A 12,933-nucleotide genomic window follows, 5' to 3' on the forward strand; every position below is an offset into this window, starting at 1 on the left:
CACATTAAGGACCCAAGAGGTCACGCCTCCTTTCACTGCGGAACTCCTTGCCTTGAGGAAATGGTGACCGTCATGAAGGTTTCTCTAAATCCTGGAGGTCATAGCCCCAGGAGGCCACTGAAGGCAGGGCAAGGCCTCCCCCAAGTAGAGGACACCCTGCCTTTCCCATCCCTGTCCCTTGGGGGTCTCTTCAGCCCAGAATGCCATGCGGCCAAGACTCTGGGGTTTTCCTCATGAAGCCACCAGCCTGCCCTGAGCCACTTCACCTGTGAAAGACAGTCTCCAAAAACTTGCTGAGGCCTTCTCAGGGTACATGCTCCCAGATGCCTGAAGCATTTTCCCTTGGTGAAGAGGCCGTCAGAGCGCTTCAGTTCAGAGAGAAGGGTCAAGAGGGGCCATGTATATAGCTGAGCTACCACAGCCTTGGTCAGCCCAATTTCCTGCTTCTGAGGGGCCCAGGAGATCCTGAGGGAGGCTGGGGTGCCCCGGGCACCCCCCTCTCAGGGGAGCACCAACCCTCAGCACCCTGAGCCAGGAGGCCTGTGCCCAAGTCCAGGGGTAGGACCTCACCAACTCCGCAGCCATGTATTCATTAGCTCCCAGTTCTAGAGGTCACAAGTCCAGATTCTGTGTGGCTGGGTATTTTTGCTCGGGGTCCCAGAGGGCTGAAATTGAGGCATCTACCAGATTGCGTTCCTTTCTGCCGGTTCTGGGGAAGAACTGGCTTCCGAGCTCCACTTGGCAGAATTCTGATCCTTGCAGCCATGGGACTGAGGTCCCCGTGTCCTCGCTGGCTGGCTGTAAGCCAGATCCTCTCTCAGCTCCTAGAGGCTGCCCACTTACCATGGGGCTCCCTCCATCTTCAAGTCAGCAACAGAGGATTTCTCATGCACTGAATCCCCTACATGCTTCAAATCCCTGACTTCCTCCTCTTCTACCAGCAGAAAACTACTTTGAATAGGCTCATGTGGTTAGGGCAAGGCTCACTCAAATACTTTCCCTATCTTCAGGTCAGCTTGCCATAAGACAACCCTACCATGGGCGTAAAATCCCTCCAAGAAGCCGGGCGTGGTGGCTCACGTCTGTAATCCCGGCACTTTTGGAGGCCGAGACAGGTGGATCACCTGAGGTCGGGAGTTCGAGACCAGCCTGACCAACATGGAGAAACCCCATCTCTACTAAAAATACAAAATTAGCTGGGCATGGTGATGCATGCCTGTAATCCCAGCTACTTGGGAGGCTGAGGCAGGAGAATCACTTGAATCCGGGAGGCGGAGGTTGCAGTGAGCTGAGATCGTGTCATTGCACTCCAGCCTCAGCAACAAGAGCGAAACTCCATCTCAAAAAATAAAAATAAATAAATAAAATCCCTTTGAGTCACAGTTCCAGAGAGTATATTAATGCAAGACATGTTCACGGCAGGTGGCAGGGGGACATCTTGGGGGCCATCTCAGAATTCCCTCTACCACAGGCAGTAGAACCTAAGATAACTTTAAAATCTTAAAACACCCATACACATTTTACATCTTATGTTAAAATATAGCCACGTTTATTTTACTATTAAACCTTCCCTACCCCAACTCTTTGAAAAAAAAAAAAATGGATGCCCCTGGATGAGGCACTACATTGATCCTGTGGCTTCGAGTATCCCGGTCGGCAACACAAAGCCACAGCCAAGGAGTCCAGAACAGGATCTAAGGCCTCTGGTCCTAGCCAGGCCCAAGAAGGGAGCCAGGCTGGACAGGCAGTGGCACCCATGGCTCCCAGTGCCCAAGGACCAAGGGCAACAGGCAGACAGCCTTGACCAAGACGTATCCTGAAAGACGGTCAGGCCAGGGTACCCCAAGGCCAGATAGCTCCTCCCTCAACCCACCCCCCAATAAATAAGCACAAAACCTGGCCACTGTAGTCTCAGCCTCCAGGGATTCCCAGACAGGCCACAGGGAGCTCCCAGAACCCTGGGAACAGCTACACTGGCCCCATATTCTCCTTCCCTATTGACCTGGGAGCTGCCTGTGAGGAGGGCAGACTCATGTCACAGGATTACAGAGAAGGTCCTAAAGTGACCTCTTCCTTGACTGACAGGTCCCGGCCCTAGATCCTCAGCCTGTAGCTGTGGAGCCCCCCTTCCCAGTATGGACACAGTGGGGCCCTCATCCTTCCTCCCACCCAATGGGCTTGCTGTCCTGTCTATCCTGCTGTCCCATCCTGTCCTGTCCTGGGAGCCCAGGCTGAGGACCGGGGAGCAGGCAGGAAGGGTCCATCCCCACGTGCAGAGTCCAGCTGGGCAGCTAATCATCAGAGTAGCGGTTCCCTGCAAGGGAGAGGAAGAAGAACAGGGAGGGAGGCATCAGGTGAGGAGCAGGCGGAGTAGGCCAAGGGCCCCTGCCCCTGGTGCTCACCCAGGACGTTGAATTTGCACAGTGGGCAGGTCTGCTGGAGCATCAGCCAGGGGTCCACACAGTCTCGGTGAAACTCGTGCTTACAGGGCAGCACCCGGAGCCACTACAGGGGTGGGAGAGGAAGGTCTCAGGCCACTGAAGCAGGACTCCACATGGGGGTGCCTGGTCCCATGCCCCTCACCTCAGCTGGGGAACTGAAACCTCACCGCTTCCCCCACCCCACTGAAATTCTGCTCTGTAGCCCTGGGGGCTGAAGGAGAAGGGCCTGGTGGGGGTGGTTCCAAGGTCCTGGGAGTAAGGTGGGAGGCATCACAGGTGAGCTGATGGCTGGTCTCTACCCAGGGCACTAGCCTGCTTGTTGCAGAAGTAGTCCAGGCACACAGCACAGGTCTCAACACCCGGCTCCGGGAGGCCCTGCGCCGCCCTGCTCAGCCGGCAGCGCCGTGTCTTGAGGGATGCCAGTCTCCGCACCACGCGGCGCTTAAACAGGTCCACCTGTGGGGAGAGGACAGGCACGGTCTTGCAGGCCCAAGGGCTGAGGGCTCTGGGGCTCCCTGGGGCTGGCTCTCACCTGGCCTCCGAGCTCCCGCTGGCTCTGCCGCGACGCCTGCCGCTGGGCCTGGACCACAAGGCCTGTGCACAGGAGCATGGCCACCAGTAGGATGGCATTCCACAGCTGCTGCAGGGGCTTCTGGGGAGGGAAGCAGTCATCAGGGACACGGGGCCGCCCCCACACGCCTCCCTTAGGAACATCTACCCCCAGGAACGCCAGGGAGCAGGCAGGTGAGGTGTGCTGATGGCCTCTGTGTCCCTGCAGTCCCCAGCTTCCTCTTCCGAAGGCTCCGTCCCTCCCACTGTGTGCTTCTCAGGATCACTCACTCTGCCCTACACGTTTTCCCATCCAGCTTCAAGAGGAGCCACATCCATTCCCAGCCCAGGGCTCACTGGGCAACAAACCTGATGTTTTGCACACACAGAAGCTTCTATCTGGTAGCCTCAGAGACTCCCCAGCCCAGCACCCAGCAACCTAGCACCCACCCTGGGACCTGCTCACTCTCCCACCCCCATCCTCCTGCACTTCCTCCTGATCAGCTTTCTCAGGCCCTGCCATCACCCACTCACCCATCCAGCCTGAACGTTCACACCCCCCAGTACGGGAGGGAGCCAGCCCCCAAGGCCTGTTGCTTTGTTCTCCTGGGTTGGGGGGTGGTCTCTCATGCCCTCCTTGCCACCCATTTCCCACCCACAGCCAGAGGGTTCTCCCCTGTACACCAGGCCCCGCAGCTCCCCTGCCTGAGCTCCTTCCCTGTAGTGCCACCTGCCTCCTCTCAGTGTCCTGTGCTCCTGGCTCCCTCCCGTGTCTGTGCCTCTCCATACTGTTCCCTGTCTTGGGAACCCTCTTCCACCTTATCCCTTTTCTCAGCTACTGCCTCCACCACATCTTGCTCTAGAAGCTCCCTGACCTCTTACGGCCGGGTGAATGTGCCCCCTAACCTCCGGCTGCCCCGCCCTCCTCACACCTGCTCTACCCAGCGTTGTCTTGCAGCTGCCCTTGGGGATCTGTGTGCTCCTATCTGTGGGAGGTAACCATAGCTGATGTGGCCACCACTCTAACCCAGTACCTCCCATCATCTTTGTGGAATGAGTGAATCTGGAAAGGAAATGTGACTGAGAGAACACTGTAAAGCCTGGGGGTCTCAGGCCCCTGGGCAGCCTCAGAGTGACTGAGGGAACAACAAGGATCTTGACTCAACTCGCCCCAGATGTGGTGTGGCTGCTGGGCTCTGACTACTCAACAGCTGGCTCACGAGATGGTGCGGTGGAGTAAGCAAAACACAGCACGCTCCCTCAGGTGCGCCTCTGCACAGGGTCTGTGGATGTCTTAGGACTAATACACACATTCACTTCAAAGCTCTCTGCAGCTGAGTGCTGCTCTGCCATCGTGTTCTTCCCTGACCGATGCTGAAGTTCATCCACCGTCATGTGGGGAAGAGGGGCTGAGAAATGACCTGATGTGAAGAGCTCACAGCTCTAGACAAGCCTGGGTGCTGCTAGTGCCACAGGCCATTGCTCTGCTCAGAGTGGAGGTGCTCTGGGGGCCCTCACTGGGAAGTGTCTGTGAGCCCCAACTCCCCTCTCCATCCTGCCCTCTTCTCTCCTCCAGCTGCAGCTGGGCAGTGCCACCTGTTCTAGGAAGCTGTCCCCAAGCCCCAGGCTGAGTGCCTTTACCATGCCCTAGAGGGTCCCGGGGTCACCACCAGCTCTGTGCTCACCCCAGCAGTGACAGCATGTCTCTGGCCTATCTCCTCTCCAGACTGGGCCCCCATGAGCCCAGGGCTAGAGCAGCCCAGTTGGCCAACACCTGCTGGGGGCTGTATACCAGGAGACTGGGGCATCACTGCATGGCAGAGAAGTAACTCAAGAAATGCTTGTGGGCCGGCCGCGGTAGCTCGCAGGCCTGTAATCCCAGCGTTGTGGGAGGCCGAAGCGGGCAGATCACCTGAGGTCGAGAGTTCAAGACCAGCCTGACCAACATGGAGAAACCCCGTCTCTACTAAAAATACAAAAAATTAGCTGGTGTGTGGTGGCACAGGACTGTAGTCCCAGCTACTTGGGAGGCTGAAGTAGGAGAGTTGCTTGAACCCAGGAGGCAGAGGTTGCAGTGAGCCAAGATCGCACCATTGCACTCCAGCCTGGGCAGCAAGAGTGAAACGCTGTCTCAAAAAAAAAAAAAAAAATCTTGCGGACAGAATACCCTTAAATGCCCTTGATGCCAAGTGTTGGAAATCCAGGGATGATAAAACATAGCCCTGGCTGTCAGGAGACAAAGTGACACTCCTGAGCCCCATGCCAGGACTGAGTGGCCATTATGGCGTAAGTTCTCCAGGGCAGAGCCTGCTCTACAGCTCCATGCCTCAGAGCAGCCAGCTGGCTGGGCTGACGGTGTGGCCAGCCTGAAGCTCTGCTGCAGGCCAGAGACCCAGCCTCGCCAGGCTCACTGCATCCTGGGGAGCCCTATGTGCCCCAGGTTCAGTGCATCTTGGGGAATGTACCTTGTAGAGCCCCAGGTGAGGATGGAGGGCAGGAAGAGCAGTAAGAACGGTTCATTAGCCAGGGGTGGTGGCTCACACCTGTAATCTCAGTACTTTGGGAGGCCAAGGTGGGCAGATTGCCTAAGCTCAGGAGTTCGAGACCAGCCTGGGCGACACAGCGAAACCCCATCTCTACAAAAAATACAAAAATTAGCTAGACATGGTGGCATGTGCCTGTAGTTCCAGCTACTTGGGGGGCTGAGGTGGGAGTGTCACCTGAGCCCAGGAGGTCAAGGCTGCAGTGAGCCAAGATCGTGTCATTGCTGTTCATCAGACCTTCCTGATACATGAGTGTTGCTGCTCTGGACTCCCAGAGGCTGGAGGGATGGTGACTGGGCCCTGGGGTCAGGACTGAGAGCCCAACGCCCATCAGGCCAGCCACTGAGATGCCTACTCCAGCCACCCGTCAGACACCTCAGCGGCCATGGCCACCCAATAATTGGGTTGGGACCACCTTGACCTCGGCCTGCAGCCTGGCTAAGGCTGCTCAGCTCTGCCCTCTGGAGCAGCCAGACCGACATGCAGACTGCACACAGCCCCACCCCAGGCCTCTCACCAATGCCTGACCTGTCCAGAGGCCTGTGTGGGCTACCCATGACAGGGATACACAGAATACCGTCCCTGTTCACAAATGAGGAACCCGAGGCCAGAGAGGTGAAACTCCCAGCCTGAGATCAGTCAGCTAATGTTTCCGAGCCAGGATTCGATCCCAAGATTGCCCCACTGGAAGTTGCCCTGCACAGCCCACAGTGGCCAACACCTGCTGGAGGCTGTACACTAGGAGACTGGGAGGTGACTGCCCAGCAGTCCAGGACTCAAGAAATGCTTGTGGACAGAATACCCTTGAATGCCCTGATGCCAAGCGCTGGAAATCCAGAGACGATAAAACACAGTCCTGGCTGTCAGGAGACAAAGCAGGATGGGCTGTCCCAAGAAGCCCAGGAACAGCCTGACCACGCCTTGCTGTGATACAAGAGGGAGAGAGGGGACTTCAAGCTGGGCTGTGAGCGAGGCTTTCCAAAGAACAGTGGCAGGATGAGTTGTGAAGGTTCTAGCTAGACTAGGACGTGTGGACACAGAGAGAAAAGGTGTCCACGTCTACAGCCAGGCGTAGACAAGGCCCAGTGGCAGAAGGCCAGGGCATGTGTAGTCATTGGTACAGGGTGGCCAGAGCATAGGAAAAAGGACTAGAAAAACAGAGTGAGTGAGTGATGCAGAGAGCTGTGAAAGGCACGCGAAGGGGTCTGAACTTTATTCTACAGACAGTAAAATAAGGCTTCCCAATGCCTGCAGAACGTGAGGACAGCAGCTAACACTGACTGCACGTGACCTGGCCCAGGCACCCCACTGAGCGCCCACCTGCACCATGTCTCTGAACACTCACAGCACTCCTGTGGGGTGGGACAGGCCGTCCTTGCCACCACGGTAGGGAGAAGCCACAGGATTTGCAAGACAAGGCCATGTATGTGGCCCCATGAGCCTCCTTTCCCTAGGCCCCATGTCATCTGCTAGCACCCACCTGCTCCTGGGCACGACTGCCTCCCAGGCAGACCAAGTCCTGCCATCCTCCATAGCCATCCTTGGAGAGGCCACAGGTGGTCCATAAGGTCAGCTTCCACTCAATATTGGCAGACAGGGACTCTCCGCTGGTGATCTCAGCTGTGGCCTGGGTCCTCCTGGGAGGGCCAGATGGAAGGACTCTTGGAAAGAGAGGCCCAGACCCACCCAATCCCAGCTCTGCAGGAAAAGGGTACCTATGACTATCGCCCCTGTTGGCCTTCCACTTTACCCCAGGCCTTTTCTCTCTATTGGTTTTTCCAGTTTTCACACCAGCCAGGCCAGGGAAGCCTGCAAGCCCAGGGAGTCCACCTTCCTCCTTGCTGGGGCCAGTCCCCTCTGCCCACAGAGCCACCTCCTTGCTCCAAGCTCCAGGCTCTGGCACCTCCTTCCCATCCCCTCACCCAGTTTTCAGCCTGGGAAAGGGCAGTCTTTTTTGTTTGTTTGTTTGTTTGTTTTTGAGACAGGGCCTCCCTTTGTCACCCAGGCTGGAGTGCAGTGGCACAGTCACATTTCACTGCAGCCTCTACCCCCAGGGCTCAAGTGATCCTCCCACTTCAGCCTCCCGATTAGCTGGGACTACAGGCATGTGTCACCACACTCAGCTAATTTTTGTATTTTTTTTTGTAGAGACTGAGTCTTGTCATGTTGCCCCGGCTGGTATCAAACTCCTGGACTCAAGAAATACTCCTTCCTCGGCTTACCAAAGTGCTGGGATTACAGGCATGAAACACCATTCCCAGCCGAAAGGGCAGTCTTAAAGCTAACAGTTGGCCAGGCTCGGTGGCTTACGCCTGTAATCCCAGCACTTTGGGAGGCTGAGACAGGCGGATCACGAGGTCGGCAGATCAAGACCATCCTGGCTAACACGGTGAAACCCTGTCTCTACTAAAAATACAAACAAATTAGCCAGGCATCGTGGTGGGCACCTATAGTCCCAACTACTTGGGAGGCTGAGGCAGGAGAATGGCGTGAATCCAGGAGGCGGAGCTTGCAGTGAGCTGAGATCGCACCACCGCACTCCAGCCTGGGCAACAGAGCGAGACTTCATCTCAAAAAAAAAAAAGAGCTAACAGTTAGGCCGGGCCCTACCAGGCCCAGTCACAGCGGCAGCAGGGGCAGCAGCAGCAGTAGTGGCAACGGGGGCTCACGCCTGTAATCCCAGCACTTTGGGAGGCCAAGGCAGGTGGACCTGAGGTCAGGTGTTTAAGACCAGCCTGGTCAACGTGGTGAAACCCTGTCCCTACTAAAAATACAAAAAATTAGTTGGGTGTGGTGACACATGACTCTGATCCTAGCTACTTGAGAGGCTAAGGCAGGAGAATCGCTTGAACCTGGAAAGCAGAGGTTCCAGTGAGCCGAGATTGCACCATTGCACTGCAGCCTGGGCAACAAGAGTGATACTCCATCTCAAAAAAAAAAAAAAAAGGCTAACAGGTAAGACCCTGGTCCCAAGCCCCCTCAGCCCATGGGAGAGCCAGGGGCTCTCTGTACCCAGGGTCAGTCCTTTGAAGTCTAAATGCCAACTCACTGCAGCAGTGCATCCAACAGCTTGGTGACATTGGAGGAATAATGGAGGACGATCACTGGCCTAAGCAGAAGCTGGGATATGTCCAGCTGCAGGGAGACAAGGAAGTCAGCAGGCCTGGGTCTCCCTTTCCCCAGCTTGCTTACCCTCACCGCCTGGTCTGATTTACCTCTCGGACCACGTTGTGGTTCAGGATGAGGAGAAGCAGGGCAGAGGCTCCCAGGAAGAGGGCCCGCCGCATCTGCAGAGGGATAGAAGGCAAGAGGCTAACATATACCCTGCCTGCACACCTGTCTCACCACCTGCAGCCCCAGCTGCTCTTAGTTCCTGGCCCTGCAGTGAGCAAAACTCTGGACAGACTAGCCATAAGCTCCTGGAAGTCAAAGGTGGAAACTGCTTCCTTCCTCCTGCCTCCCTTCCAGATGCGCTGTGCCTTCCCGGGTCCTAGCAGGGCAGTCCCCACAGTGGCTGCTAGCAGCAGCTCCCCCCTCATCCCATACTCTCAGAGCCTGGTCAAGCTTCCCAACCTCTCTCTGGCCTCTTCTCACCTCCCTGCTTCGAAGCCGTACTGACTCCATTCTTCAAACTGGGGTGCCCTGACCCACCCAGGCCTAGGGCTTCTCTGCAAGCTCTTAAGGGCCCATCTAAGGAGGGCCTGGCTCTAGCAGATGCCTTGGAATCCCTTCCTCCAGCCCCTCCCCCCTAGACATCCCCTGCACCTGCTGGACCAGGGCCTTGGGATAGGCCTGCGGGCCACTGCCCTTATTCTCCTGGTGGAACTGGGCCACCTGCTCCTTGCCCACGTATGCCACTGCAATCCAGCCTTCCACCGGCGCCTCCTGCTCAGCATCCACGATGTCCATCTGTGTGGCAAGGGGCCATGAGCAGCGGGAGGCAGGGTGTTGGGGAGGAGGGAGCCGGGGTCATCACAGTGGGTGCAAGGCCAGAGTTCGGAGAGCATCTGGCTCTCAGGTTTGGGAAGCCTGAATGCTGGGTGCCTGGGGAGCCTGGGGAGGGGCGCTGGACTGTCAGGGCTTGGTGGAGGATGAACGTCGCTTCTGGGTGCGGGGTCTCTAGGGAGGGTTGGGAGAGGGGTTTAGTGATGCGGCCAGATGGCTCAGCAGCGCTCACCAGCAGCAGGCGACCGCCCAGCAGGGGCGCCGGGTCGGCTTCGGAGCCGATCCTGACGCCCTCCAGGACCAGAGCGTCCTGGCGCGGCAGTCTCACGTCCACCCGCACGGCGCGGGCTCCGCCCCGCCCCGCCCCGGCCGCCGGCTCGCTGCCGTCCGCCGCGGCCCCGGGCCCCGCCAGGCCCAGCCACAGCGGCAGCAGGGGCAGCAGCAGCAGCAGCGGCGACGGGGGCGGCGGCGGAGGCGGCGGCGGCGGCGATCTCAGCGCGGGGCGAGCGGCAGGGCCCATGGCCCGACCCGACGAGCTGGCGCAACAGTGGGGCCGGGGGTCCCGGGCGCGGGGGTATCGGAGGGAGAGAGGCCGCTGCCGGACGGGGCGGGGCGCCGGGAGGGGCGGGGCCGCGGCCGGACGGGGAGGGGCACCAGGAGGAACGGGGTGGGCGCTTGGCGTCTCCCGCGCCCAGACTTGGCCGCGGGCGCCCCCTGGTGGCCGCGGAGAGCTTAGGCGCTAGCGGCCGAGGGTGCTGGAGAGGGGCGGAACCGGGATCTCAGCAGGAAGGCGGGAAGTCAGAGAGAGGAGGTTCTCGCAGCCAGCGGGGTGTTCCGGCGGCGGACGCGTCAGCGGGGCAGACAGGAAAATAGTTGAAAAGGGCGACCTGGGGGAGCAGAGACACGATCAGAGCCCGAGAAGGGCAGGAGCAAGGGATGTCTAAGGGACCTGGTGGCAGGCCCTTATTCTGCGGCAGCCCCACTGACCCACGGGGTGGCCAGGGCCAAGTCACGTCCCTCTCTTCCCCGGTCCTCCCTGTCTCGACCCCACTAAACAGCAGGAGGCAGAGAACCAGAGACTGGCATGGGAAGCCGACGGGGGAGATGAAGGGGCAGGGGAAAGGGGCTGGGGGGCAAGGCAAGATGAAGCGGGCAGGGACCCAGTGCCTCAGTAGGACTGAGAGGCTGGGTCACTTCCCTCATCTGTGAAATGGGCACCATAGGCCGGGCGCGGTGGCTAACACCTGTAATCCCAGCACTTTGGGAGGCCGAGGTAGGCAGATCACCTGAGGTCGGGAGTTCGAGACCAGCCTGATCAACATGGAGAAACGCCCCCATCTCTACTAAAAATACAAAATCAGCCAGGCGTGGTGGTGCATGCCTCTAATCCCAGCTATTCAGAAGGCTGAAGCAAGAGAATCGCTTGAACCCGGGAGGCGGAGTTGCGGCGCCATTGAACTCCAGCCTGGGCAACAAGAGTGAAACTCCGTCTCAACATACATACATACATACGTACATACATACATACACATATACATACATACATAAGGACCGTGTAAAATCAACCCTGCCTCACCCCCAGCAAATAACTCAAATGTCTACTGGAATGTGGAAGTCCCACTACTGTCCTAACTACTAACTACTGTCCTAACTGCTAACTACTGTCCCACTATTGTCTGTTTCTCCAAGGGTTGGGGCTGCTGGGAGCTGGCTCAATCTGAAACCTGAGCCTTTAAAAATTGTATGGTGGGGCCGGGCGCGGTGGCTCAAGCCTGTAATCCCAGCACTTTGGGAGGCCGAGGCGGGCGGATCACAAGGTCAGGAGATCGAGACCACAGTGAAACCCCGTCTCTACTAAAAATACAAAAAACTAGCCGGGCGAGGTGGCGGGCGCCTGTAGTCCCAGCTACTCAGGAGGCTGAGGCAGGAGAATGGCGGGAACCCGGGAGGCGGAGCTTGCAGTGAGCCGAGATCGCGCCACTGCACTCCAGCCTGGGCAACAGCGTGAGACTCCGTCTCAAAAAAAAAAAAAAAAAAAAAAAATTGTATGGTGGGCCAGGTGCGGTGGCTCACGCCTGTAATCCCAGCACTTTGGGAGGCCAAGGTGGGTGGATCACGGGATCAGGAGATTGAGACCATCCTGACTAATAAGGCGAAACCCCGTCTCTACTAAAAATACAAAAAATTAGCCGGGTATGGTGGGGGGCACCTGTAGTCCCAGCTACTCGGGAGGCTGAGGCATGAACCCGGGAGGTGGAGCTTGCAGTGAGCTGAGTTGGTGCCACTGCACTCCAGCCCGGGCAACAGAGCGAGACTGTCTCAAAAAAAAAAAAAAAAAAAATTGTATGGTGATATAAGGGCAAGGGTCAGATGAGCCACAACCTCTTTTTTCTCCAGAAATATTGAAATAATTTTACAGTGAACACCTGTATGAACACTGATATGGGATGACCAAGTTGCTCCTGAAGAAGCGTGAGATGCGAATATACGACAGCCCCCGATATCGGCCTAAAGACAGACAAATGGAACATGAAATTGGCCAGAAACTGACCCACACATCTAAAGATGGTGTACGTCAGAGGAAGCACTGTGTTTGTGGAGATAGAAGGAGGCAGTATCATGGACTGTTTGGTAAATTGTGCTAAGAAATTCAATTAGCCATTAGGAAAAGAAATGAAATTAGACCCCTATTACATACACATCATATACAAAATATGAATTCCATATAGATTAAAGACATAAATAAGAAAAGTAAAAGTTTAAGCATCAAAAAATTATTTATGTATTTGTTTATTTTTGATACAGGGTCTCTCTCTGTCGTCCAGGCTGGAGTGCAGTGGTGCCATCTCAGCTCATTGCAACCTCCACCTCCCAGGGTCAAGGGATTCTCCCTCCTCAGCCGCCAAAGTAGCTGAGACCACAGGGGTGTGCCACTATACCCAGCTAATTCTTTTTTTTTTTTTTTTTTTGTAGAGACAGGGTTTTGCCATGTTGCCCAGGCTGGTCTCGAACTCCTGGACTCAAGGGATCTGCCTGCCTCAGCCTTCCAAAGTGCTGGGATTATAGGCATTAGCCACTGCACGTAGCTAGATTATCTGTTCTGTTCCATCGGTCTACAGTAGTCTCCTCTTACCTGAGGTTTTAGTTACCTTCAGCCAACCAAGGTCCAAAAAAATATTAAATGGAAAATTCCAGAAATAAACAATTCGTAAGTTTTAAATTGCATGCCATTCTGAATAGCGTGATGAAATCTCTTGCCCTTCCTCTCTATCCCACTCTGGATGTGAATCTTCCCCACGCTGTAAATGTTACCACCTGTTAGTCACTTACAGGCCTCAGAGTTATCAGATTGAAGAAACACAGTATGTGTTCAGCACTACCTGAGGTTTCGGGCATCCACTGAGGATCTTGGAACATATTGCCCAAGGATAAGGGATCACTACTTGGATACGTTA

The 12,933-nt window shown here is 56.5% G+C and overlaps 1 protein-coding gene across 3 annotated transcripts; it reads right to left on the reverse strand.

The window, feature by feature from the left end:
* Positions 1 to 1,527: 1,527 nt before the first annotated feature.
* On the reverse strand, positions 1,528 to 10,105 carry LOC105487236 (ring finger protein 215). 3 transcript variants are annotated; one of them, XM_011750619.3, is made up of 9 exons: positions 9,711 to 10,102; positions 9,299 to 9,442; positions 8,749 to 8,820; positions 8,583 to 8,668; positions 7,014 to 7,170; positions 2,974 to 3,093; positions 2,754 to 2,897; positions 2,403 to 2,505; positions 1,528 to 2,314 (listed from the first exon to the last, which is right to left on the reverse strand). In XM_011750619.3, exons 1-9 carry the CDS (start codon positions 9,996 to 9,998, stop codon positions 2,292 to 2,294), a joined length of 1,137 nt encoding a protein of 378 aa, XP_011748921.1. In that variant the 5' UTR covers positions 9,999 to 10,102; the 3' UTR covers positions 1,528 to 2,291. The 3 variants fall into 3 exon arrangements, with proteins under 3 accessions (XP_011748921.1, XP_070936497.1, XP_070936498.1); XM_071080396.1 differs by having other exon boundaries at positions 1,528 to 2,505; positions 2,974 to 3,090; positions 9,711 to 10,105; XM_071080397.1 differs by having other exon boundaries at positions 1,528 to 2,505; positions 9,711 to 10,103.
* Positions 10,106 to 12,933: the final 2,828 nt, after the last annotated feature.

Source organism: Macaca nemestrina, chromosome 15 (assembly GCF_043159975.1).
Source record: "Macaca nemestrina isolate mMacNem1 chromosome 15, mMacNem.hap1, whole genome shotgun sequence".
In the NCBI taxonomy this organism is placed as follows: Eukaryota; Metazoa; Chordata; class Mammalia; order Primates; family Cercopithecidae; genus Macaca; species Macaca nemestrina.